The 27,070-nt window shown below is 38.9% G+C and overlaps 1 protein-coding gene across 15 annotated transcripts in view; it reads right to left on the bottom strand.

Annotated features, from left to right (window-relative positions):
- The window catches only part of elmo1 (engulfment and cell motility 1 (ced-12 homolog, C. elegans)), a 113,693-nt gene that overhangs the window by 7,960 nt on the left and 78,663 nt on the right, over positions 1–27,070 (bottom strand). For 14 of the 15 annotated variants that reach the window (XM_083523618.1, XM_083523620.1, XM_083523628.1 and 11 more), the window contains 3 exons: positions 20,218–20,354; positions 5,261–5,424; positions 3,272–3,384 (listed from right to left, as the gene is read on the bottom strand). In XM_083523618.1, coding sequence (XP_083379744.1) covers positions 3,272–3,384; positions 5,261–5,424; positions 20,218–20,354 — 414 coding nt within the window. Of the gene's footprint in view, positions 1–3,271; positions 3,385–5,260; positions 5,425–14,904; positions 15,277–20,217; positions 20,355–27,070 lie in introns of those variants that run through there. The other variant, XM_083523624.1, reaches the window with a different exon arrangement.

Below are 27,070 nucleotides of genomic sequence, written 5' to 3' on the forward strand. Positions count from 1 at the left end.
GATTTGTGGAGATTCATTCCACTACAAGGGGGTTAATAAAATCAGGTACTGATGTAGGTGAGGTGAGGAGGCCTGGGGTGCAGTCAGCGTTCACATTCATCCCAATAGGGTTTAAAGCTCAGGGGCATTGTCATGCTGGAATAGGTTTAGCTCTCATAGCTCAAATGGAGGGAAAATGTAATGCTTTGGCATCCAGAGACATACTATACAATTGGGTGCCTCCTCAATCTCTAAAAGCAATTATAGCTCCACATTCTAATGCATAGTTTATTTATAAAGCATTTTTTTTAAATGCCCTTAAAGTAAACTTGTAATAACATTTACACTTCTTACGCTCGCTTTTTTTTTTTTTTTTTTTAAGTGTCTGTACAGTAACTGTAACACGTCTTAACAAATTTTTGCTATTCTCGGTCAGAATACATATATACGCTTATAGGCATTTAAATAATTCATTTTAACCTGAGCCCATGGACAAGCAGCTACAGTGTACAGTACTATGGAACGTTCAGTTTGCACAGATGACCCAAAATTTACATAAAAGAATTAAGGAATAATGCTTTTTAATGGTCCATTGTGTAGACACTTCAATCTACGCTTGCTCATACAGAAAACGTACCGTCTGTAAATAAATCTGCTGTGACGTGAATATCACAACACTACGTTAGAATATAGAATATAGATTAACATGGCAGAGGTAGAGCTGCATCTTCCTGGAGACACAACAGGAAAGATTTTCACCACAAATGTGTTTGAATATTTGCTGTCTGTCTGAACTAAAAAAGTAAAAGTGAACCACATTGGATTGAATTGCATCAATTTTTTCCCCATTGCATCGTATTGCATTGAATCGAATAGAAATCGGATCCCGCTGCATCGTAATGGGGGGAAAATCGCGTCGCATTGGTACCGTAGCTGCTTCATATGTACCTTTAAATGTAGCGTTAATGTTGGCTATGCATCGAGATGCGAATCGCATCGGCATCAGTTATGGAGCCTGTTAAACATGAGGCGTATCTAACACTTAATGATACTGATGTGGTACGCCGGATTATCCTGAGATTTATCAGGATTCTGCAGGGAGCAACGTTAAGTTGTTTGGGAACGCGCTCATTCGGATTAATGATCCTACCCTGCCAAACAACACCGAGCTGAACTAACCGTCCTATTTCTAACAGAATGGAATAAAATATAGCGCTGTTGCAGAGTTAGCCTGCAGCATTTACATGGCATAACGTATAAAAACCCACGCTGTTAGATGTGGTTCCCAGCCCCCGCGGAAACCAATTCATTTCCGAGTGAAGGTCAGAGAAAAATCTGATAGAAGAGAAAGGGCTGAAACGGGCAGGAAACAAGTAGGATTGTGTGAGATGGAGAGCACGAAAACAGAAACAAGGTGTCCCCTCTCACACTGATCTAATCATGTAGTGTGAAATGTGTTATCCAGGCGAACTGATAAAGCCTCCCTTTGCACGAGCAGACAGGCCCGATCTCGTAAAAGCCGGTATTAACTCCTCTCCGATTCACACTGTAAAAGCCTTGACGCTACATCTGAAACGGAGACGCGGTTATCGTTTATTCTCTCGCGGCCAACTCGGACATCAGCAGTTCATTTATGGTGAATAGAAGCATTTTTTTAGGTTTATGTCTTATTTTTATGCAATTGTTCTCCAGAACGTTTCAGAAAAATTTTACGTGGCTCACAGAAAGTCGTCTTAAAAAAACGACACGCGTCAGCCAACATGGCCGACTTTAAAAAAATCATTATTAAGCTACAAACTTCTCACTAAATGATTCGATCTGACACTTGGCTTCCCTCAAATACCAGCATGTTATGAGCAAAGATTTACCAAAGATACCGTTCAGTCTTTGTGAGGTGTTTCCTCATCCGTAGTGTCCTCAGATTTGTAAAACGATTCTAATTAATATAAATTCAACAATTTTTTCACAGAAAAAATTTATTTATTTATTTATTTTTTCCTCCCTAGAACTGTACCAGCTTCATGGGCCTCATGGTAATATCCTGTGTAATTCAATAGTGCTCTTCTGGGTGAATCTTCCCAAAATGCAACCTGGCTTGCTCACATTAAAACCTGCTTGATTGCAGTTCAATTCTAATCTAAAGTGCATCTGTGAAAAGACCTGTGCATTCACACTGAACATTTTTTCAATTCAAATACGTTTTAGTTAAATATTCTAATAGAATACAGAGATTTATGGAAAGTAAAGATGTTTAAATTAACAAAGAAACCGACAAATAAACAAATAAATAAATAAGGATTGCAGAACTATGATGCTGAAAGGTCAAGTCCCTACTTGCACTGTACATAGTCTCTGAATTATTGGAACAATGAGGACACTAAATAATCCCCCCTCTCTGCCGTGTTATACATGATCCTGAGGTACCACTGATCCTGTCCCTTTCTTCTTTCTGGATCTGCCTGATTCATCCTGATGCCCTACCTGTTCAATGAGAGACCACTCTGTGCAGGTGAGAAAGGTCCTTGAAGTTACTGAGCAAATCAAGAACCTTGAGAACTGATTTGGACTGTAATTAACATCAACAGTCTGCTACAATGGCTCAGGACCACAGTTTGCATGAGAAGTTCTGCATTTAATCACCTCAACATAGACGGAAGTGTAAGGATTGGACATTCCTTTTGCATCTGGTTCCTCTAAAGGTTTCTTCATCATCATCTCAGGGAGGTTTTTCTTCACTGCTGTCAAAACTTGCCGATTTATTAGGGACAAACTTATATTTACATTAAACTTCACACCAAATTTAAATTGTATCATTTTAAAATGACTTTCTTTGCAAAGCTGCTTTGAGACATTGTATCCTATATATAGGATCAAGTACTTAATGACTAATTTTTGCCCAATATTTTCAGGACATTTCCTCTTTTTTTTTTCTGGATAACTACTACATTTCCAGGTCGTCTGAGTTTTAATAATTTAATACTAGGTGCATGTTTTTTTCCCGTAATTGGCCGGTGGATTTCCCGTTAAACTCGTGGTCATTCGGAAGCTTGGTGGTCAGAAAGATTCCTTTAGAAATGAAATTAAGCAATTTCACTTTGCTAAATTAAGTTAAGCAATTCCGGCATTGCTGTAATCAATTCCTTAGCTTCTGGCCATTGACTGGTGGAGACTCGTGTGGAAAAATGTTTGCCAGCTGATAATATGTACCTGTACAGCATATTACAAAGAGATTGCCTATGTGTGTATACGCATGTGTGTGTGTGTGTGTGTGTGTGTGTGTGTAGAGCTTCACCCTGTCTCCTGCGGCTGCTGATCTTCCTGAAGCAGGTGCCTTCACACAAACGGTTGAGACGCTGCTGTTTGATCAGCTCCATGATTTCAGGCTGGATCTTCTCCCTCAGCTCCCTGAAAAGCATACACATACACACACACACGTTTCAATGAGCAGTAGTGTATAACAAACAAGGAAACGGACACACCCAAACACCATCATCTAACTATTTAAAAGCAATATTTAAAAACTCAGATCTAAAAGGTGAGAGCTGTATAATGCGCACCTATTCATTTTCTGCATGCTCCCCTGACGGAGGTTTGAATTCTGCCTGGCATGCACAAAAGCAGCTATTCAACTCAATTAAACATGGTTTCAAGGGGAGTGGTTGTGAGTTTTAGAAAGTCGCTGATCTTTTTAATCTGCTTTCAAATCATACAGCTCGGTTAAAGCGAGTCCGGGTCGTGTAAAAAAAAAAACAGGTTCTCAAAAGAAAAATCTAAAGAGGTTTTGCTGCATCTAAACATGTGATGAACACGTGCATGGGGATTAAAAATGAATCTTAATGAACGCACCTGGAAGCCTGGTGCACCTAAAAATATCATTTGCTTATATAAAATGTTCAAAATCGCCCAAAAGTGTCATTAGATTTCAGCAGAACACTTTTTTTAAGCGTGTAAATGATGCGAAACGTCCTGCCGGGGGGCCGTGAGATACCGAGAAAATCTCTTTCCGTCTAATGAGATCTAGACTGCCCTACAACCATGTCATTTGTGTGGAAATGTCCTTTTAATGCGTGCGTACAATCTATAGAGGACCAGATAAGACAAAAAGAAGAATGACTAAATGACTCCTAAATAAAAATATATAAATAAATGACTTTTTGCTCGTCTGTGTGATTCATATAGTTCTATAATTCATTCCCTCCAGTTAAATTATATATTTATTATATGTAAATAATAAATGTATATATGTATATAAGATTTGGTGCATTGGAACAAAAGTTAATGTCGTAAAGTCATTGACGATTTATTTCTATATAATTATTAGTTCAGGTGCTATACTTTTGTTATTTAAGTGAGCAATAATCTGTGATCAATATTTTATATGTAGATTGATTTCTCTGCGCTAAGGAGGTGTGTCCTGGGAGTCACATAGAACATATATTAACATGACAGAGGTGGAGCTGCATCTTCAGGTTTCGAGACAAACTTGGCCACTCAATCACCTTCACCATCAGCTTCATCAGCAAGGCAGTTGTCATCTCGGCGGTGTGTTTGGGGTCGTTAATATGTTGGAAAACGGCCGTTCGGCAAAGTTTCTGAAGGGAGAGTTTCATGTTCTTCAGAATGTCACAGTACATGTGAGAATCCATGTTTCCATCAATAAACCACAGCTCCTTAGTACCAGCAGCACTCATGCAGCCCCAGAACATGATGCTACCACCACCATGCTTGACTGCAGGCAAGACAATTTTCTTGGTACTCCTCACCAGGACATTTTTATCTTGTTTAAGTTTATCTTGGTCATATCAGACCACAGGACATGATTCCAATATTCTATGCTCTTGGACCATGCTATTTATGGTTTTTTTCCAATTTAACATTTTAATTAAAATAATAATTAGATGGTGTGTTTCATATCCAGGCAACACAATCAATCCCAGAGATAATAGACATTTTTTTAATATAATTTTAACTGCAATCATTTTGGGTCTTTAAAAAAATAAAAAAATAAAAAAATAATTCCATACACACACACACACACACACACACTATATATATATATATATATATATATATATATATATATATATATACATATACACATATATATATACACACACACACACACACACACACACACACACACACACACACACACACAAACACACACACACACACACACACACACACACACAGGAACATGGATGCATCCCGTTTGTATCAAAATGCTTTGCATTTTAGACGATGCAAATAATTTTGTGGTGTGTGTAGCTGTGTTACTCACAGAATGGGCCGAGACTGAAATTCCTCCTGGTTCATTCTCTCTGACTGTCTGATCTTGAGGATCTCAGTGTAGCTCAGGTTCTGCAGGCGTGTCTTAAACTGGTCCAGAGAGTTAGGCTTGTTCGTCAAAGCACGAGTGATCTGTTCCCTCACCACCTGCATCACCTACAACACACAAACATGGATTTCTTCCATTATATTGACTCGGATAGGGAGACTTCATGCTTTAAAATTATTAAAAAATATTAGACAAGTTCAGTGACAAAGCCATTTTGTTCATTACAATTACTAAGAAAAATAGACCACAGCTTTACAAACTATGATAATTTGTAAGTGAAGATGTCTTAAAAAGCAATGGGGAGTCAATTTCTTAGACAATCGACACATAAAATGCAACCTCCATTCCAACGATAAAGGCAGTTCGGCTTAATTTGCATGAAGAACGCATAAAATGGAACGTTCCAATGCACAAAAACGAGAGAAAGCCAAACTGCCCACACAAAAGTCTTGTTAATATCACTTACTCAAGTCCTATTGTTCTTAGGAGAACGTTTGGTTTGATTTATGTTTAGCTATCAGTCATTTGTATACCGCCATCCGTAATATTAGTGCTACGATTATCTAATAGAATATTAGCCAATCCATCAGCACCGAATGAGTATAAATGAGAATAAATCACACCGCAAAGTGAAGAGAGTGAGCCAGTGAATGCAGCATGTCCTGCCTGGCTGAACAGATGTTTCTATACACTGCTTTTAAAGGCAGCACTGGGATTTGAGGAGTTTTTGATAAATAATAAAAAAGAAAGCAGGATAAAAGTTTCATTCCAAATCCCTACACTGACCAGGTGCTGCGCTTTGATAAAAGCTGAGTAATTATACCTCAATACCTCAATGTCCTTCAACACAGAAAGAAAGCAGCACTCACACACTACAGTTGTGGTAGAAAGGTAGTGTGTGATTATGGAACAGGGAAATCTGCGAGAAGTGGCCCAATTGTAATAAAGAATGCTGATCAGTATAACATTTTGCTTTGCATGGATGGATCTTCAGGAATCTGTAATTAAATTGCCTTTTTGGATAAACCTACAGAAGAACATATCTTAGACATTTCTTACCTAATTCTTCTGTCTTAAGACCTTTATTTATTTTTAAATAAAAAAAAAATGCCTGTCCTTTCTACTTACACGTGCAATACAGATACAATGGGCAGGGATTTTTTTTTTTAAATGTGTATTCCTTTAAATGCATTTCCTCCACAGCCTGTGAAAAAGCAATGCTGGTTTCAGCAGCAAGCTTGTGTAGGAATGGAAGGGTGATTTCCTGTGGAGAGACAGAAAGGTGGAGGAGGACAGGACTGTTGTTGCTGGAAAGGTGGTATTTATGAATAAAAAATAAAAAAAAAGCTTTTTAGGTGAGCCTTAGTATGTTTGCTTTACCAAGACTTCTGCCTGACTGTGTCTCTCCACAGACCACCTTTTCCCTTCTTCTTCAGCTCTTTCTTCACTCTGTCCATCCAGCACTGATAGGTGGGAAACACTTTCACCCACAGTGTGTCAGCTCCCAGATAATGCAGAGTGACATGAAGGGGGAGGAGAGGATGCATCTTCATTGGTGCGAGAGGGGAAAAAAGGTGCTAGAGACGTCCATGCTAAAGACAAACCTCCACGCTAGAGACAAACGCTGTCTCTTTAATTCATTAAAACATACTTATATTCATATATCTGAAAAATTCGGTCATCATTTAAAGTATTTTTTTTTTATCAAATTTCTCTTTCCTTTGCATTTCCCAAAACAAAGCAGTATCACTTTATATCTCAGATGTAGATTTCCATGATATTTTCTATAACTCCTTGATTTTGCAAGCTTGCCAACAGACACGTAATGAGCTGAAAAGGGGAAATTATCCCATGCTGTAACTCCACAAAATCAACTAACACCCATTGTATTAGCTAGAAAATGTGCAATCTTACTGAATATTAAAGGGTTGCCTGAAGAAAAAAATGAGAAAATTTCAATCAAGAAAACGTGGATTTTTCCCACATAATTGCTTTATGGCAAAATCAAACAAAGAACACAGTTTTTCTCCTTTTTAACTAAGTATTTGCACACAGAGCCCATGTTCTTGCTTTTCACTTATGCGCAGTACAGGGACGTGATCGTTTTCTACATGATTCAGTGTGAATGAGCAACTTTTGGAAAACGATTGAAAACGGCGTTTTCAGATTTATCTGGATTAGTGTAGATGTAGCTTCATCTTAAAAGTCTAAATTGACAGACTGATGCATTTAAACCACTTCTGCTGCAGAGACAAAATGAGCTCATCTCTGAACTATTGTTGTATTTCAATGATGCGCTATGTAGCTGGGTAGCTTAGCTAATCTTTCGAAAGAATTATGTGCCAATGTAGATGTGCATACGCATTACATAGCACACGTTGCGCAGACGATGGTATTTTTATCTGGTGAAAATTGCAGAAACAATTATTATACCAAATGTGCAATTTAAAAAGAAGCCTGAATGACACACAGCTCTACACTAAAATAAAAACATTTTCAGTTTTGAACACTCTGTCAGGTGAAATCATGTTAGCTTGAGTTAGCAAGTCATGTCACTTTTCTGGCTACTAGTAAACCTGTAAAGATTATAACTATTACAAATGATCTCATTAATACCGTTTCTGGGTTAACTCATGCTAGCTAGCACACTGTTGTAAACCATTAGCTCATGCCACCATTTGCTGTAAAGTTTATGACCAATTTTGGACATCTCGACTTCTCAGTAATGCTGTCAGGTTAGCTCATGGTTACAGGTTGCCATTTTACCACACACGCTTACAGATTTTTTTATAAATATCACAGATTTTCTTCCTCCTACTTGAAGATTATTACTCGGATATAAAATATTTTTTAAAATACTTTAGAAATTTTTGAATATTTTAGAAAAATCATTTTTAAGCACTAAACATTTGTTTTACTGATGCGCCAAGTATCAAATCGAGCACCAAAATCTGCCACGATGCACACATCCCGCAATTAAAACCGTCCGTGTGGAAACATAGCATTCATTTGGTGTCCTGACGATTTTTGAGTATATTAAAAAGCATCTTAAAGACATGTCCACGCAGTTGATATCATTTTCACATTCACGTGTGAAAATTTTTTTGCCGTGTAGCATCAGCAATCCAGTCAGTTTTTCAAGGCTTGTAAGATTAATCAGTCCTGTCTCTATTTATATCTACAGCTTTGCTCAGTTATCCATTATACATCCTAACAGTAAGGAAATCACATTTTCAAACAAAACTGACTTAATTCAAACTGAACTCTATACATCAACAGTCCATCAACACTGTTCTATTTTGTTTACTTTCTCTCTGACTCAGCCTAACATTCGACCCAGCCGAGCCCACCATTCACAGGCCGCGTGTCTAGAAACGCACAAAAGAATCAATCCAGTCACGATACGTTCTCGAGCTGGCATGATGTAAATCATGAATGCATCCTAATTTCCCATTCCTCGTTTCATTGGAAAAGTGTTCACCTGGTGCGAATCTAAAAACGCCATAGGACAACTGGGTGGAAATGGGAACGTTATTCGTTTCGCTATTGACATGGTAATTGCATTATTATTATCCTGGCTTGCATTGTTCCGCTTAATAACACTCCACCATCAAACCATGATGCACTATTGTGTTGCACAAACAGACGTGATTACTGCAAAAAAAATAAAAATAAAAAAAACTACGAGCGATCAAGTGCCGACTACATTCGACAAGACTCGAAGTGAATCAGCAGATGCAGAGAAAACTGCCACAAATGACAGGTCCTTACCGAGAACACACTTCAAAACATGTTATTGGAAACTGCAGCACAGTTGGGGTGGTGGTGCTGATCAGTAGCTAAGCATTTTCTCCTATAAAAGCATGTTCCTAAAAACTAGAAAATAGTGCAAAACAGCATTTTAATTCTCTTGTACCAATTAAACAGGCCAGAAAGTGCATTATTGATCATGTCAGAGCTTTTAGCAGTTTGTTCACATTCGGTGTCAGAATGTCTGTGAAAAAGCTAGCTTACCTTATTATTAATGGCTATAAACGAGCATTTCCTCCCCGACCTCTATAATCTCATGTTACAAAGTAGGGATGAAAATGACACGGTTCGGTACGTACATCGTTTTTTTTTTTTAAGGTCACGGTTCGCTTACATTTTTCAAAAAGCAAACAAAATAACGTCTTTTTTTATTTTTTATTTTAGAAATATTATTTACATTTGTGAACAGTTTTCATTTTTTGTAAACAATTTTAAATAAAATGCATGCTCGTTTTAAACGATAAAAAAAATATATAAAATATACAAATGAAACAATATAAACCAAATGAATGCAATACACTATTATATTGATTCAATTGAGTATACAGATGCTCCCCGCTTTACGAACGTTCGCGGATTCGAACTTTCGATTTGTTCAGAGTCGAAAAATTCTAAACTGAGGAGAGCAGCCGCAAGCTGGTCGTATTTTTTTTTTATTATACATTTTTTAACATTTTTCATTAATTGTATACCGTATTTTTCGATTTGTTTTAGTATATTTTTGTTTATTTGATAGTATTTATAGCTCTTACATGATTAGGAGTTTTGCGTAGTCAATAACGAACACAGTAACAACTTACAAATGAATTTATGCTACATCAATTCCCTGATGAGCAGCCTGGGGCAACTGTGACATCTCCAGAAAATCTCCCTTAGATGGTATGAGGAAGAAACCGTGTGAGAAAACGGACTCAAAAAGGGAACCCATCCTCATCTGGGTGATATCAAGAGTGTAATTATAAATCGGAGAGTGAAAACTACCATGAGAACCAGAGTGTGTGATTATGAGTAACTTCCTTTCTACAGTCTTATACAGTCAGTTGACGTTGTGGAACCAGGAGCTCCTGAGCAACTCATAAAATAGCTTAACATCTAAAATCATTATAGATCCAACACCAATTCCTTCATGCCAAAAGATGTTTAAAGTATTCCAATGTCAAATCTCTGCATATAGTGGGATCCAAAGGGTGCTGGTACGTCTCTAGATGGTTCGATACAGCTTCAAAAATCAATTTGATCTCAATTTAAAAAGCATTTTATTTGTTATGGAAAATTCTTCAAACTCTTAGAACAATCAGATTCAAGAATTCAACAGCATAGTTGTATTTCATTTGGATCTAAAGCATATATTGTATATTCTATTAAATAAATATATAAAGACTATAGTTGGGTTGAGGAAAAGCTGGTGTGTGTGTGTGTGTGTGTGTGTGTGTGTGTGTGTGTGTGTGTGTGTGAGAGAGAGAGAGAGATGGCAGGCTATTAGTAGTGAAGGGAGCAGGTGAAGCAGAAAACACATCTGCAAACTCAGCGGGCTTCATCGCACACCCATGACCTCCTTAACTCTTCCCACAACTTCACAGACCAACAGTGAATTGTGCACATTTTTATATACGGCGAAGACAACCATACGTTTTGCTGATGCTTTATGAAGATTGCGGAAAACCTGGACCCCTTTTCGTTCTTTGTCAGTCTCTTTATCCATAAAGATGAAGATAGATTTTCTAGAATCGTCTAGAATGGTAGACATCCGTCTAGAATGATTTGCCTTGAGGAATATGTGAAATCATACACAGACGTCCCGTGGAGGCAGGATATTACTGTGTCTGGTCAGATTTTAAACGCATACTGCACAGATATCACTTTTACCCTAACTATACTGCCGAAAATGTATGGACACCTGAATGCGAACCCTAACAGGGTGTCTTTGAATTTCATGTTAATTCGTTTTTTGCTGTAATCCAAACCCTTTTCCAGGAGGACAATCGAATCTACTAGAAAACCTTCCCAGCTGCTGACTTTTTGAAGAAATTGTGTGTTTGAATTATGTGTTTTGAGTTGTCTTATGTCCTGTGATATGTTTGTATGCCACCACCAAATAGCCTTTGGGAAGCAAATAAAGAACTGAACTGAACCATAGTGGTAACAAAATGATCCTAATGGGAAGTGAGAAACCAGGGCAGGATTGTAGTCTATAGTTGGGAAAAATATTTATTTATTTATTTTTTAATAGGTTCTGTTCTCTCACTATCAGAGACAAATCTTTACTTCCTGCTCCTTTTCCAATTCAGTGAATTGGTTTTTAAACCAGGCAAAGGTGATATCAAAAAGTTTTAAGCCTAGTTTTGTAACATGCCAACAGATGGCAGCACAAGGCTGCACGCAGAGTCACAGGGACCACCGACCTTCATAAGTAAGTGCGCCAAAATACATCGTCCTGTGTACATCGGGTGCTGTTCTGACAAACGTCTGCGATTTCAGCATTACACGTAAAAAACTAGATGCTCCACGACGACGATGCACCCTGTTACCGAGCTCTCATCGTACGTGAGTTTCTCACCAGAAACAACACGATCTAGCTTCCTCACCCACCCTTCTCGCCTTCTTACAGAAGATGAAGATCTGGCAAGGTGCTTGACACGTATTCCAGAAGTGTCAGGAACGCTGGGAGCTCTGTATTGCTGTGCATGGGGACTATTATGAAGGTGATCGAATGCAAACATAGATAAATAAAGTACTTTCTTGTAAACAGAGCTGATTAACTTTGATTGCTAGGTCACAATTAGCTGCCCCATTAAGGAGACCATCCCCCGAAGAACCCAACAGAGTGCACACTGTGCGATTTTGCCTATGATTTTGTAGTCAAATGTTGACGATCCTAAAAGTTTCCTATAATCCCAGGCAAAAACCTGTAGTCTTTGACAGCTGTGTGAAATTCTGGCAGTGTCGGAAGACTTTTTCCTGCAGTGCGATTTCTCTTACGAAAACCGTCAAAACCAAGAAACAATAGCAGCGCCAAACCTTCAAACCACCTCAGGGAAAACGTCGAAACAAGTTGGCTGGACAGTACAGCAAGAACTTATTGAGTTATGGAGGAAAAAGTGTGTTTGTATGACGTAGGCATGTCATGAAAAAAAAATTTGATTTCTGTTTGCTGCTTAGCTATTGATCACGTCAAACTTTGGACAAGTTTTTGTTCTTGTGTTCGTCGGTTTTTAAACTGTATTTAAATTTGTACAGTGTGTGCCCAGCAATAGCTCAATTCATAATCTTTGTATCAGTAGCCACAAAACTTGACCCTCGGCTGCCCCAGGTGACAAAGTACATTTCATTTTTTGATCCATTGCTGTGGAATATCGTGGTGGTCTCAAATACCAACATGAGGGAAGTGAAATGACGTGACAGAATGTTCTTTCTGCAATGGCTCGGCTGTGTGTCTGCGTTTCTGACCAGCCTGCTTATGAATATATCTTGGCCTTTCAGGAAAAGCTGCCAGGCGTTTCAGTAGCACAAAGTGCCCCAGCACTGTCGCACGCAAATGCGAATGTATGCAATGAGTCACTAACGCGTGGCACCTGAAGGCCTCGGCGTTGAGCTGAAGAAAAAAAATACATTTCCGACTTGGAGCTGAGTAATTCGACATTACTTATATCTCATGTAGCCAAAAGAGAAAAAGAAAAGAAAAAAAAAGCAAGCTGAGGCCACACATGCCTTTTGACTAAATATAGAAGCGTTATATCCATGGCCAAGGCTGTTTCAGTGGCTCATGGATTGAGGTCTGGCATGATGCTGGAGCTACAGCGTTATTATTGTGTGCGAGACGCGCACACACACACGCACGCACACGCACGCGCACACGCGCGCGCACACGCACGCACGCGCACGCACACACACACACACACACACACACACACACACACACACACACACACACAAGGACAGAAACAACTTCACAAGCCTCATCATCACAGTGAGGAAAACACGCGCGTATAAATAGCCTGGCATAGAGAAGGGGTTGTAAATAATAAGGAAGAAAGGATAAAGAAGCATGCAGGGAAGAAAGGGAAAAAAAATACATTTTGGAAGGAAAAAAGAAAATAAAAGAGGGAAAAACAAAAGAGCAAAACAGTAAGAATTAATTTACAAAAGGGGAGAAGGGCGAGAAGAAAGGAAACAAGAAAGCAGAGGAGAAAGGAGAGAAGAAATGAGACAAGACGAGAGGATAAGAGAAAAAAGAAGAGAATGGAGAAGGGAAGAGAAGTGGAGAGGAGGGAGAACAGAGGAGAAAGGAAAAAGGAGAAGAGAAGGGAAGAGCAGAGAAGAGAAATGGAAAAAAGAGAAGATGAGAAGAGAAACGAGAAGAAAAGTGCAATGGATAGAGAAGAGAACGGAAAAACGATGAAAACAGAAAATAATAGAATGTACAAGAAGAGATAAAACAAGAAAGGAGAGGAGAAGAGAAAGAAGAAAAGAAGAGATGAGATGAGACAAGACGAGAAGATAAGAGGAAAGAGAAGAGAACAGAAAATGGTGAAAAGAAAAGAGAATTAAAAAGACAAGAAGAAATCAGTGAAAGGAAATAGAAAAACGGAGAAGAGAAATGAAAGGAAAAGAAAATATAGGAGGAGAGAGAAAAGAAGAGAAAAGCAAGGAAAAGAAAAGAGAACGGAGAAAAGATGAAAAGTGACGAGAAACAGTAGGGACGAGAAGAGACAAGAAAGGAGAGAGGAGAATGGAGAAAAGAAGAGACGAGATGAGATGAGACAAGACGAGAAGATATGAGGAAAGAGAAGAGAAGTGGAGAGGAGGGAAGACATGGAAGGAGAAGAAAAGAGACAAGGAAGGAGAGGAGAAAAGGAAGGAGAATAGAAGGGAGACAGGAGAAAAGAACAGAAGACTAGATGAGACAAGAAGATAAGAAATGAGAAGGAAAAGGAGAAGAAAAGGAAAAGAAAAGAGAAGAGAGAAGAGGAGAAAAGAGACAAGACGAGATGAGACTACACAGAGCACTAGTGTAAGATACGCTGTATCTCAGGCCTGTAACATGATGTCCATATTACATACATGTGATTTGCATGACTGCACTAATTACTGTCCCGGATAAACCCTGCATGCCATGGCAGCACGATCGAACACGTTCAGATGGTGACGGAGCAAATCTAGCGCTAGATTTAATCCACGCCTGGGCTTCTAATCTTTAAGAAACCCTGCTCAGCTTTTCTATTTACATTATCCACAGAAGCCAGTTAGCTGAACCCTGAGACCGGTTGGGTGCTGAGTGGAGCCAAAACAACAAGTAAATACAGTACAAGTCTCAATAACTCAACAACCTAATATTCGAAAACCAAAGACACATCCATGGTGCAACATCTCGGACCTGTTAATAATAAAAAGCAGACAGCTCAATCCAGAGTGAGCGGAGCGTCTGAGGGGGAAAAAAAAAGAAAGAAACGACACGGATACAAGTATTGAGTTCATTTGTGACCCCAGCGTTGTGAGGATGAGAGGCTAGAGATCAGCGCGATCGTCTGCTCTGGATTGAGGGATATTTCATCACAAGATGAAAGCTGCCTCTAACCCGATTACTCTGGCAACCTCTTACAAAGCCTGCAGCCAACCTGTCCGCAAGCCACAGAGTCAGCCTGTCCCATCTGTCCATGTCGGGGAGATGACACAGACATGCTCGCCCTTCTCAAGCCCTCTTTCCCTCTCCAGCAGACGTCTCTGATCGTGATCAGCCCCAACTGCTGTGTATCGCCTCGGATGAGTTTCATACTCACATGTTGGCATCACCTTCATATTTGGGAGCCGGTTCCACGCTGGTGCAGCTCAAGAGCAATCGGGAAAACGTGGAGGCGAAATGGTGACTGGAAGAGAGTAGGCGTGATCCTGGTTGAAGCTCCGAGTCAGCCGGAGACGATGGCACGAACAAACCTGCTCGTCCGTCTCGCTAAACAGCGAAAGCATCACCCAGCAGCTTCGCTTAGGTCCATCTCAGCCTTGCGATTGGATTGGACAAGCGTGGAACGGATCAGACCAATAGCGAGGGAGTCACATGGGTTTCCTAGCGGTGGGGGGGATTAAGAGCACGGCTGCTAGCTTACACAGCGCTGCTACCTCACTAGTACAATCTGATGCGCCCAGGCGGCAGATTCTGCTCAGGTGCCGTAGATGCTTACGTCACTGATAGGATGGGAAAGAGAAAGAGAGAGAGAGAGAGAGAGAGAGAGAGAGAGAGAGAGAGAGAGAGAGAGGAGAAGAGAAGGGGGAACTGTAGGTGAGCAAACACTTCGTCTCCTGTGTCTTCTGCTCCCTTTCACACACAATAGGCATTCCATCTCATCCTAGAGGAGCTGGAGTAAGAGTAATTAGAATATGGTTGCTATGGAAACTGGCAAAATGTTGCCCGTCAGATTTTTTTTTTGCCCTAGGAGCATCAGTCTGGCTTTCTCTTTCTCTCCTCAGCATCTTTCTCTTGCGCGCTCTCTCTCTCTCTCTCTCTCTCTCTCGTACACACGGACACACACACTCACCATTTACTCGATGTGACAGGCAAACTCATGGAGCGAGAGAGATGGACTGGGGGAGGGGTAACAGAGGGTGTGTATGATGTGCATACAAATACAAGATGTGTGTGCACCGAAGGGTTCATCAGACTGAGGGTGTGCGCTCATCCAGAAACACCTCACCATCCTCGTTTTGAGGAACGTCTGAGCGGCCCCTCGCTGCACCTCAACATAAAATGGAGGTCAGACAATAACCCGCTGGTAACAGCCTGAACAAAGAATAGCATCAAAGTATGTGTGTGTGTGTGTGTGTGTATATATATATATATATATATATATATATATATATATATATATATATATATATATATATATATATATATATAAATATATATATATATATATATATATATATATATATATATATATATAAATAAATAAATAAAAGTATATAAGGGTATATAAAATATGATACTATGCAATTCAATATGGTACAGATTGAATTGTTCACTTATATTTCTTTGGGAAATCCAGACAGTCAGCAAATCATCACTTTACTTCCATCGATTTACTTTCGCACTACTAAGGCCTGCACTTACTAACAGAGCTTTTTAGTGAAGAAAAGTAAAAAAAATTCAATAAAACCAGATGTTCTTTTCCTGTGGTGTCTGCAGGAAGACGCAGCTCTACCTCTGCCATGTTAATCTGTATTCTATGTGAGTCTCAGGATGTGCCTCGTTCTCCGTAGTGTTGTGACGTCATATTCACGTAGCAGCAGTGGTTTTGAGAGAACGAACGCGCTCGAGAAACTGTTTGGCGACGAGAAATCGATCTACATATCAAATATTGGTCAAATTATTGCCACTAAATAATTTTTCTAAATAAAAAATTATTCATAAATAATAAAATTATAGCACATCTACTAATAATTATATATAATGTAAATAAATAATTTTTTTACTAATGCAAATATGTTTCAAAATGATGCATCGTGATACAAATGCCAAATTGTATCCAATGCACTCTTTTAAAAAAAAAAACGATGCATCACATCGTTAACCTTTATGCCGATCGTGATTTTATCATCAATTTATTCCAAATCAGTGTGTTACAGAGTGAATTATACCACCCTTATTACAGAGTATACGTCAATATGAGGTCCCACAGTTAACAGTATATGTCAGGGCACAAACCAAGCCATGACATCCAAGGAATTGTCTGTAGACCTCCAAGACGGGATTGTATACAGATCTGGGAAAGGGTACAGAAAAACTTCTGCAGCATTGAAGATCACAATGAGCACAGTGGCCACCATCATCCATAAATGGAAGAAGTTTGGAACCACAAGGACGTTTTCTAGAGCGGAGCTGCCTGGCCGAACTGAGCAATCTGGTGGAAGGGCCTTCGTCAGGGACTTGACCAAGAACCCGATAGGCACTCTGAAAGAGCTCCAGCATTTCTCTGTGGAAAAAGGAGAACCTTCCAGAAAAACAACCATCTCTGCAGCACTCCACCAAATCAGGTCTGTATGGTACAGTGGCCAGACGGAATCCACTCCTGAGTAAAAAAGCACATGACAGCCCACCCCGAGTTTGCCAGAAGGCACCTGAAGAACTCTCAAAACATTAGAGAAGCAAAGATTGAACTCTTTATCCTGAATGCCAAACGTCATACCTGGAGGACACCAGGCACCGCCCATCACCTGGCCAATACCAGCCCTACAATAAGTGAGTGAGTGAGTGGTTTCCGCAGCAGGAACTGAGAAACTGGTCAGGATCAAGGGAAAGATTTATGCAGCAGTGTACAGAGACATCCATGATGAAAACCTGATCCAGAACGTTCTGGACCACAGACCGGGCGACGGTTCATTTTTTAACAGGTCAACAGCCATAATCACACAGCCAAGATAACAAAGGAGTGGCTACGGGACGACTCTGTGAATGTCCTAGAGTGGCCCAGCCAGAGCCCAGACTTAATCCCAATTGAACATCTCTGGAAAGATCACTGAAAAGCACCGACACTCCCCCCATCCAACCTGATGGAGCTTGAGAGGTTCTGCAAAGAAGAATGGGAGAAACTGCCCAAAAAATAGCTGTGCCAAGCTTGTAGCATCAAACTCAAACTGACTTTAGGCTGGAATTGGTGCCAAAGTGCTTCAACAAAGTATTGAGCAAAGGCTGTAAATACTTATGTACATGTGATTTTTTTATTATTTTTTTTATTTTTAACACATTTGTAAAAATTTCAAACAAACTTCTTTTACATGGTCAATAACCCTAGAATTCAAAGGTTAATCCCAATCATCGTATGTAATTGAGATTTTGTGTAATGTCTGCTAACCACCCGTAATATCATAAACTGAGTAATGGTCCGATACTTACCTGACGCCTCAACCCTTTTATGCATTAGTGCTGGTAAAAATATAAGCAGGGACTATAATTATTGAGAAAAAGAATAGCAAGCTTTCTGATTAATTATCCCAATTTTCTGTTTTCCAGAAAGCAGGATATTTTCATGGTAAAGCTCCTAGGAAAGCCTGCATAAAGTTGTGACCCCTGTACTGTGTATTGGCTAATGCAAATCAATGTTGATAGACCAATCCATGTCTCAACCCATTTTTCCTTCTCAGCGAGCAATTTTGGTGAGAAAACAACCCGGATGACCCCAACGCAATTAGCATTTGATCGCTTATTGGAATAAAACAGGACATGCCAGAGACACGGGAGGAGAAATCCCCTAGTCTAACCACAACCCCACATCTGCACTCCATACATAATCCGAGCAGTGGGACAGCATGTTCGACCTGGTGCCCTTCTTCTACCTGGTGCCCTTCTTCTACCTCATCCTCTGAAGAAATGGCACTGAAAGCAATTTTTATTATGGAGCGTTTGCGAAATAGGAGTTATTAATTAAAATATCCCCATGACACACTAAAATGGCTAATCTTGTATTCTACATGTGAGTGATAAAGCTATGTGGTTCGACCTGTGACCCCTTTTTTCCATCAACCTCCAGGAGACCAGTGAAGGAAGACAGGACTTTGTGTACAGTATTTCTGCTCATGTTCATTGAGATATGTTGGACTATAACTTTGTTGGATAAACAGCCTCTTGAAAATGTGTCTGGTGATCTTGAAAAACCTTATGTCTTTCCAAACAGAATTTTTTCTGTTTAGAGCATACTTTGAAACCTCAACAATAAATTATTAACTCATCAAATTTTGCTGAAATGATGCTGAAGGAAGGTGGAGACCTTCTTTCCAGTTATTGTGCTGGGCTGCCGAATGTGATGGTAAAAAAATAAATAAAAAATCTATGGATGTATAAAACAGTGCTAAGGTGCAAATTTCTGACATCCTGAATGTCAGGCTTTGATACGAGGTACTATCGGAGGTACTTGAAGTATTTGAGTTAATTCAGTTATCACTTATATATAGTGCACTTTTCATTTTTTTGTCTACGTTCGAGTTCCCTTTCAATTAAATTTTTTTACCTCTGTTAAAAATATCATTAAGGCTCAACACTCCCCTACCCACATCTGCTGGGTATGGGCGAACACTGGTGGCCTCATACTCCAGAAATTGTTCTAATCAATTTCAAAAACTTTGAGAACCCGCTAAGTTGAATAAAAATATTGCCCCTCTCTGAGACCAAGAGCTGCATCTAATCACAGTCAGCTCTGAATATTTGGTTTTACTTGATCTAAAATTATCTACTTTCATTTTACTTGTCAATTGAATACCAATAGTTCTTCTACTTTGTCACACGATGATGTAATTTTATTTGTCAATTGACGATTTGAGAAATTGCTTTACTACTTTGTCTTTTTTCTGTTTGATCTTGGTTTCATTCTGGCTTGTTGAGACTGTTGTGTTGATCTTGGTTGTAAACCTCATAACACCTCACAAATCACCTGTTTTTGGCTTTTCACACTCAACAGGTGTCTCTGCGAGAACATAATCGCCACACAAACGTTCACTAATATCTTGTTCATTGTTAGCTTCATTTAAGACGTAACTTTATATTACTGTTATAACTGGCAACATTAGCTGAACAACTTCAACCAATTAAAATGTTCCACTTTTTTCAAATGTTTCCAATAGAAACAGCAGTACTTAGTCCATTCATACATTTGTTCAGTAATCCTTTGTATTACCCATTCGTCGCTAGACCATGTCCATGGAGATGTGGATTTTAATGAGTGCCAAAAATATAGAAAAGGCAGAATTTTGTTTATTGCTGCAAGCTGAAAGGTGGGAGCGGCTGCTGAATTAGCACTGATTCACAATTAGAGTGTCACCTTCAAGCCATGTTTGTTAATGAGTGCCGGTCTAACGTCCCCCCCAGTGTGACCGAGTAAAAAAAAAAAATTCCATACTGCATTCGTCAGGCTAATGTTTTTCGTCTACAGGAACTGCTTGCGTATGACTGCAGGTTATTTCTCTACTGCTTTAGAAACGTCCACAAGCCAGCATTGTCTGATTATTATTATTAGTGTTATTATTGGTGTATTGGTGGATCGACAGACACACAATATAAGCTTGTTATCTATGCAGCCAGAGATCCCTATTCACAATGTTGTCCTTACCTTGTTAAAGTCTTCTGACGTGGCTCTCATCTCCTTCCAGGTTTTGTTAAGGAGCTGGATGCAGATACAAAAGAACTCCTCAAAAGCGCGATCATGAGTGAAGAACATGGGGTGGAAATCATGGCAGTTCTCACTGGCTGTGAAGGAAGTCGACAGACAAAATGTTAATTGTCAAAGTCAAACAGGTCGGATTAAAAGAAAATATGTTTAGTAGGCAAATATCACATCAGCAGACTGTAGTTTAATATCAAAAACCCAATTATACAAGTTTTATATTTGTACAATAGAGAGCCTTGCATAAATATTCAAATAGTCACTCCTGCCCAATCCTTGACCACTCTTGACCGTTTGCTCAATCTCTCCGACTGGCATAGATCATTTTGACCAGTCCCCTCCACCGGCACAAATATTTTGATCAATCACTTTTACTTGCAATAATTGTTTGACCAATTCTTTCCACTGGCACAGACCGTTTGACTAGATCCTACTACTGGCACAGACATTTTGACCAGTCTTTCCACTGGCACAGACCATTTAAACAATCACTTCCACTGGCACAGACATTTAAACCAGTCCTTGCAATGGCACAGACTGTTTTAACCAATACCTTCCACTGGCACAGACAGTTCAACCAGACCCTTCCACTGGTGCAGACCGTTTTGACCAATCCCTTACACTATTGCAGGCTGTTTGACCAATACCTTTATTTGGCACTGACTGTTTGACCAATTCCCTCCACTGGCACAGAAAATTTGACTAGTCCCTTCCACTGGTGCAGACAGTTTGACCAATCCATTTGTCTGGCAGACCTTTTGACGAATCCCTTCCTCTGGCACAGACAATCTTCATTTCTGGGTCCTGTAAGATCCCAATCCCATGCAAGCCACATTTCTTAAGTATGATCTACCTGCACTTTTTGGTGTCCTCAGCAAGATAAAATCAGGTGCATGAAGAGGACTAAAATGTCTCTCGACTTAAAAACCAACACTGTTCGTTATGTTGACATGTAATGTATGTGTGAGTGAGATTTCTACGTTTATTGCCTCTACAACTGTCAAATTTTCATGCTACACATTGGATTTGAAAGGAAGTAGGTACTGCACCTTGAAACATTCTATAACGTAAAGGGTTCACATGTTCAAGATCAACCGAGAGGATTTAGACACCTACACACTTCTGGCTATAAATGGCACTCTTTTAAGCACATTCTCTCAGAGGATTCCGTGCCAGTCTACAGCGATTGCTCTAAACAAAAAAAATCCAGATGTGTCTTTTTTGTGCCTTCTGTAGTCTATCGATGTAAGTTACAAAAAGCAAGTACTCTTTCTTTCTCATTATTTAATAAACAATTATGAAACTCTTTTCTGCATAGAGGAACTTGAATCGCTTGACCACAGAATTAATCCTTAAGTCTTTAACATTATGCTCTTTTAAAATAAAAAATGGACCACCTGTGGGGAGAAAAAGGAGTTTTTTGAACAAAAGCTAGAAACCTAGTTCTTGCGTTTATAAGCAATATTGTTGAATGTAAAACAAAAACAACAATATCTGAGATCAGCTTCTGCAGAGAATGCACTAGTGTTTAGCACAGGATCAGACAACTGCAGGTATCTTGAATTCAAGGTCCTGTTCGGAAAGTGAACCTAGAGGCTCCTCAGCAGGCATGGGCTTCTCCCAGAGGAAGGTAATTGCATTGGCTCTGCAGAAATTGAAACTTGACAGGATAATGAATGATGCCTTCAGCATGACAAGGAGCTCTTATTCGAAAAGATGTGGCTGCTCCAGCCTTTAGCATGCAGTAGTGGCTTTAATGTGCTTAAAAGCAGCCTTAACAAACTTAATTTCACAGTATTTGCGATTGTCCAAAAAAAAAAATCTATCAAGGAGATTCTATTTCTAAACGAAAAATTCAAGAGACTCTTGGGAAACGAGAACACTTGGCTCATTTACATTTATGGCATTTGACAGATGCCCTCATACTCATAATTGAGACTTACAGTTATCTCAAATATACAACTGTGGAATTGAGGGTTAAGGGTCTTGCTCAAGGGTCCAGTGGTGGCAGCGTAATAGTGGTGGGATTTAAAATCACAACCTTCTGATTAGAGGTCCAACATCTTAACCACTATGCTACGCTTTCCAGGATAAAAAAACAGCTCCAGAAAAAAAAGAATAACTATCTTCTTATGGCAGTGAATTCAAATTGTGTATAACTATGGGGGAGGTGTTAGATCAGTGGTTAAGGCTCTAGGTTACTGATCAGAAGGTCGGGGGTATAAGCTACGGTATCGCCAAGTTGCCACAATTGTACAAAGCACCTTTACGTTCGTTCCTTTGTTCACATACCTGCCAATAGGAACACCTTCTCTTTCATGTAATTATCCAATCAGCCCATCAGGTGGCTCAGCAAAATGCATAAAGGCTTACAGAGAAGTTTATGTAACTGGAAATTGAAAATGTTAAAAACCTCATTTAGTCTTTTTCCAGATGCTACTTTCTTTGTGTTCTCAGTGCAGAATGATTTAGTGTTGTTATAATGCCTCTATCTGGGGCAACTTCTCCCTGAAGAATAGTTGTACAGTTCAGAACGCTGAATATTTCATCATAACAACTCGCCCCGTTTCTCAATAAAACAAATAGCTCAGGATGCCTATAAATCAGACACGGCCTCAAACATCAGCGCGTACTGGTGACGAATCAAGCCGGGTTACAAGTCTGTCAGGAAATACGATACATACAGTCTAAAGTGGAAGGCAAAACTCAGATGTAAATAAGGGACACCTTTTTGCTCAAAACCCATAAACCAGATTTCATCAGGCAAAGTATGACATTAATCTGGCAGCTCAGTAACCCTTTTGACCCACCATAAACCATCAAAGGTCTAGTGAATACCGTATCAGACACACTCCATCCATGAGAAACTGAAACCCTCACCCGAAAGCATAAGCCTAGACACATCTCGATTCTTTTGATGCCTTATTGCAAGCTTTACTGAATGCTCAGTGGCACGTACACATCTGCAATGCCATCCATGATACCGTCTCAAAACTGTCAAAAAAAAAAAAAAAAAAAGATTTTTTTTTTTTTTTGCCCTCCATAAAAATGCATCTCCTAGTGGTTACATCATGCGACAGCAACATCAAATTTGAAACGGACGCAGGAACTTTCGACAGCACTGTAATATATTGTGAGTTAGCATTACATGGTATTCTCGTATTATGATTAGTATTATTAATATACATTGTATTATAATACAACAATACAGAAACATAGAATACTACAATCACAATACTGGGAGATTATTTATAGATTATAGAAACAGTATTATCTAATCAATCAGTCTGCAGTCCCACCCTGAATACCCTTCCAATACAAGAAATAACAGTCGATGCTTGAGAACAAATAACAAATATTATTAGTATGGCGTTGGCAAATCTCCACAACCTAACTCCAAAATCCTACAGACTTTATTAAGGCCAATGGGGACTGAATTTAAAATGAGATGATGAACAACATCTTCTAGTCAGGTGTCCACAAACATTTGTACCCCAAAATAGTATTTTTCTTTGTGTGTCTAGGCAACAGATTACAAAAACAGTAATCGTTTATATCTATCTATATCTATCGATCGAAAACAATGATCAGACTAGAATTTTAATGGTGGGTTTATCCAGTGCCAGCTGGATCCCACTTCATGTGGAGTTTGGACACTGGACCTCCTTGAGTGTTTAAAGGCTCTGGCATGGACAAGCTGGTGTTGGATCTGTGATGATCTCAAATGTTGAGCTATTTTATGAGTTGCTCAGTAGCTCCTGGTTTTATAACCACAAATGACTGTATAAGACTGTAGAAACATCATTACTCAATCACACATCCCGGTGCTCATGTTAGTTCTCACTCTCCAGTGTTCTGTATTGTTTAAAGTCTATAATCACACTCTTGATGTCACCCAAATGAGGATGGGTCCCCTTTTGAGTCTGGTTCCTCTCAAGGTTTCTTTCTCATAACATCTAAGGGAGTTTTTCCTGCCACAGTCACCATGGCCAATCATTAGGTATAAATACACATCGTTCACCTTAACTGTGCTGCTTAAAAGCTGCTTTGAGACAATGTCTGTTGTGAAAACGCTATAGAAATAAACTTGACTTGAAACAATAACAAAAAATCCAGAAAAAGATATTTAAAAAAAGTTACAAATTTATTTGCATTTTAATGAGTGAAATAAGTATTTAATCCCCCACCAATCAGCAAAATTTCTGACTGTCTTTTATACAGGTAACGAGCTGAGATTAGGAGCACTCTCTTAAAGGAAGACAGACAGACAGGACAGACGGACACGATTGCTGTTTTAATAATTTGTTGCCAAGACAAAAAAACAAACAAACAAAAAAAACCACTATTTGGACCATTTTTGTGGACACCTGAGCATAAGATTTGTTCATCATCCCATTTTACAGTTAGTTCCTTGCAGCTCATGTGGACATATTCGTTAGAACAGCACTAGTAAAGAACTGATGGCTACGTCTGAATGCAGTAGAAATGTACAATATCATTAAAAAGCCTCTTTAGGTGTGATGCAGTGAAAACAGTCTATTAACAGTAACCGCAAACATCGCTGCCAACTTCATGTAGATGACACACCTGAATATGCAGGCTCAGTTGGCACACAGTATACAAAAGAAACAGATTTCACACAAGTCTAAGAAACTGTTCAATGCATATTATATGTTCTTTTAGAAGAATCAAGCACATTCTTAAAAAACCAATGACTTTTTTTTAACATTTGGATAAAACCAGAAATGAAACTGACAGGAAATACCACAGAGTCGGGTATAGCCTTTACTAAATGGCCTTAACTTTGAACAGGCCCCTATCAAGCAACTGAGCTTCAGCGTTTTGGCCTTTAAAGCTTTCTTCCTTTTCAGAGCCCCTACAATGTGTGTTTTCAAGCTTATAAAACACGTAGAGTAAAACAGCAAATGCACCAATGCTGAAGCGGTGTTTTGAATTTGTGAAGGATGCCAGCTCTGTGTTCTGTGCCCTGAAGTCAGACTTAAACCAGAGCGAAGCAAAAGAAGACCCAAAAACAAACAAAAAAAAAACCACAATTAAAAAAAGGTTAATACATTTGTGAGTAAACATCGACGCAAACTATTCAGAGTGACAAAACCAAGTAGGGAACGGACTAGACTAAGACGCATTGTGAGTCACTTTGAAAACAAGGGATGAGATGAAATGATAAAGGTGTAGTGATGGATGCTATCCTGATCTGATGAGAGAAAAAACTAAATAAATAAATAAATAAAAACACCAGACCTGTCAATCATCCAAAGACAAGCCCAAAAAAGATTTTTTTCACCTGCATCCATCAGGTGTCCAAGCTATGTCTAAGGTAGACAACAGTTTCTCTCGGGTCCATCAATTATTTATACAATGTCAAATTTACCAATACGTAAAAAAAAAAAAAAAAGTTTCTTTTATCGCTGTGGTACGAAATGTGTTTTTCAGGAGATTCCCATTAGAGCGAAACCCTGCCTCATTTGCATAATTGCATGTGCGATTTGAAGACAAAAGCAATTCGAAATACAACGTTGGTTTACGAAATCGTCGGAGGAGGTGCCAAAATTAATCTATTTGCATCGACTACACTTTTTACATATAAAAACTTGTAGTAAATTGGGAGCCTTTAGTGTTTTTTTTGTTTGTCCTTTACCTTTTAGACTGCATTATGAACAATGTTCTTAACACAACATGCAATGAGCATCTACACAACACACAGTGAGAAACGTTGATAAATGCATTTTATCATTTTATCTTCAGGGACAGAGCACATAGACTCCAATCAGTCCATATGGTCCATCCCTTGTCCATCTGAGACATGCTCACACTTTTACCCAACACCTATTCTACATGGCACACTCCAGCTGGACCATACCATCTATTTAACCCAAAATGTTAAAAGCACTATAGAGTATCTTGTTCCATGTCTTTTCATTTTGTTTTCACATTACAGTTACAAAAAGTGGAAAAAATATAATATAATAATAATAATGTTTAAATAATATATGTTATAGTATTTTATCAAAATAAAATAATTAATGCAAAACGCATTATTATATTGATTAAAGTGAGTAATCAGTTAAATTGGCACAAATCTACTTATGATCTACTTAACTCTTCTACCTTCATTCAGCAGACTTTAACAAATGTCTTTAGTCCTTCCATCCGTCATTCATTCATTCATTTCATCAATATGTGGAATTGGTAGGATTTTCTCCTTTTAAGAGAAATTCTTGAAGCTGGACATAAAATGCTAAAAAAAATCCCTTACGCTAAAGCTATGGATTCTTTTAGCATTTTTATGCATGCACAAACAAATCTGCACTAACTCTAGTTTCTCCCTCTCTCTCTTTCTCTCTCTCCCCATCTATCCATATATATATATATATATACACACACACACACACATATACATACATACATACATACATACACACATACATACCTACATACACACACTACATTGCCAAAGGTTTGCAGACTCCTGGTGATAAGTATGGTATGTGTTTAATGAGCTTTAATGTAGGTGAGGTGAGAAAACCTTTGAGATCAGAGCTCTAGAGGAGGCTACTGAAGATCTACCTATCCAAACCATGTACAAGTGCACGGAGCTCACTCTGTGAAATTAAACTTGGTTTACGATTTACTGTCCTCTAAAAATAACAACATACAGACATTATTGTCTAAATAACTGCCAACTAAAGTGAGTACACCCTCAGTGAACATGTCGAAAGTGTCAATATTTTGTGTGAGCACCATTGTTATCCATCACTGCCTTAATCCTCCTGGGTAT

This window comes from Silurus aristotelis (assembly GCF_946808225.1).
Source record: "Silurus aristotelis genome assembly, chromosome: 21".
Lineage (NCBI taxonomy): Eukaryota > Metazoa > Chordata > Actinopteri > Siluriformes > Siluridae > Silurus > Silurus aristotelis.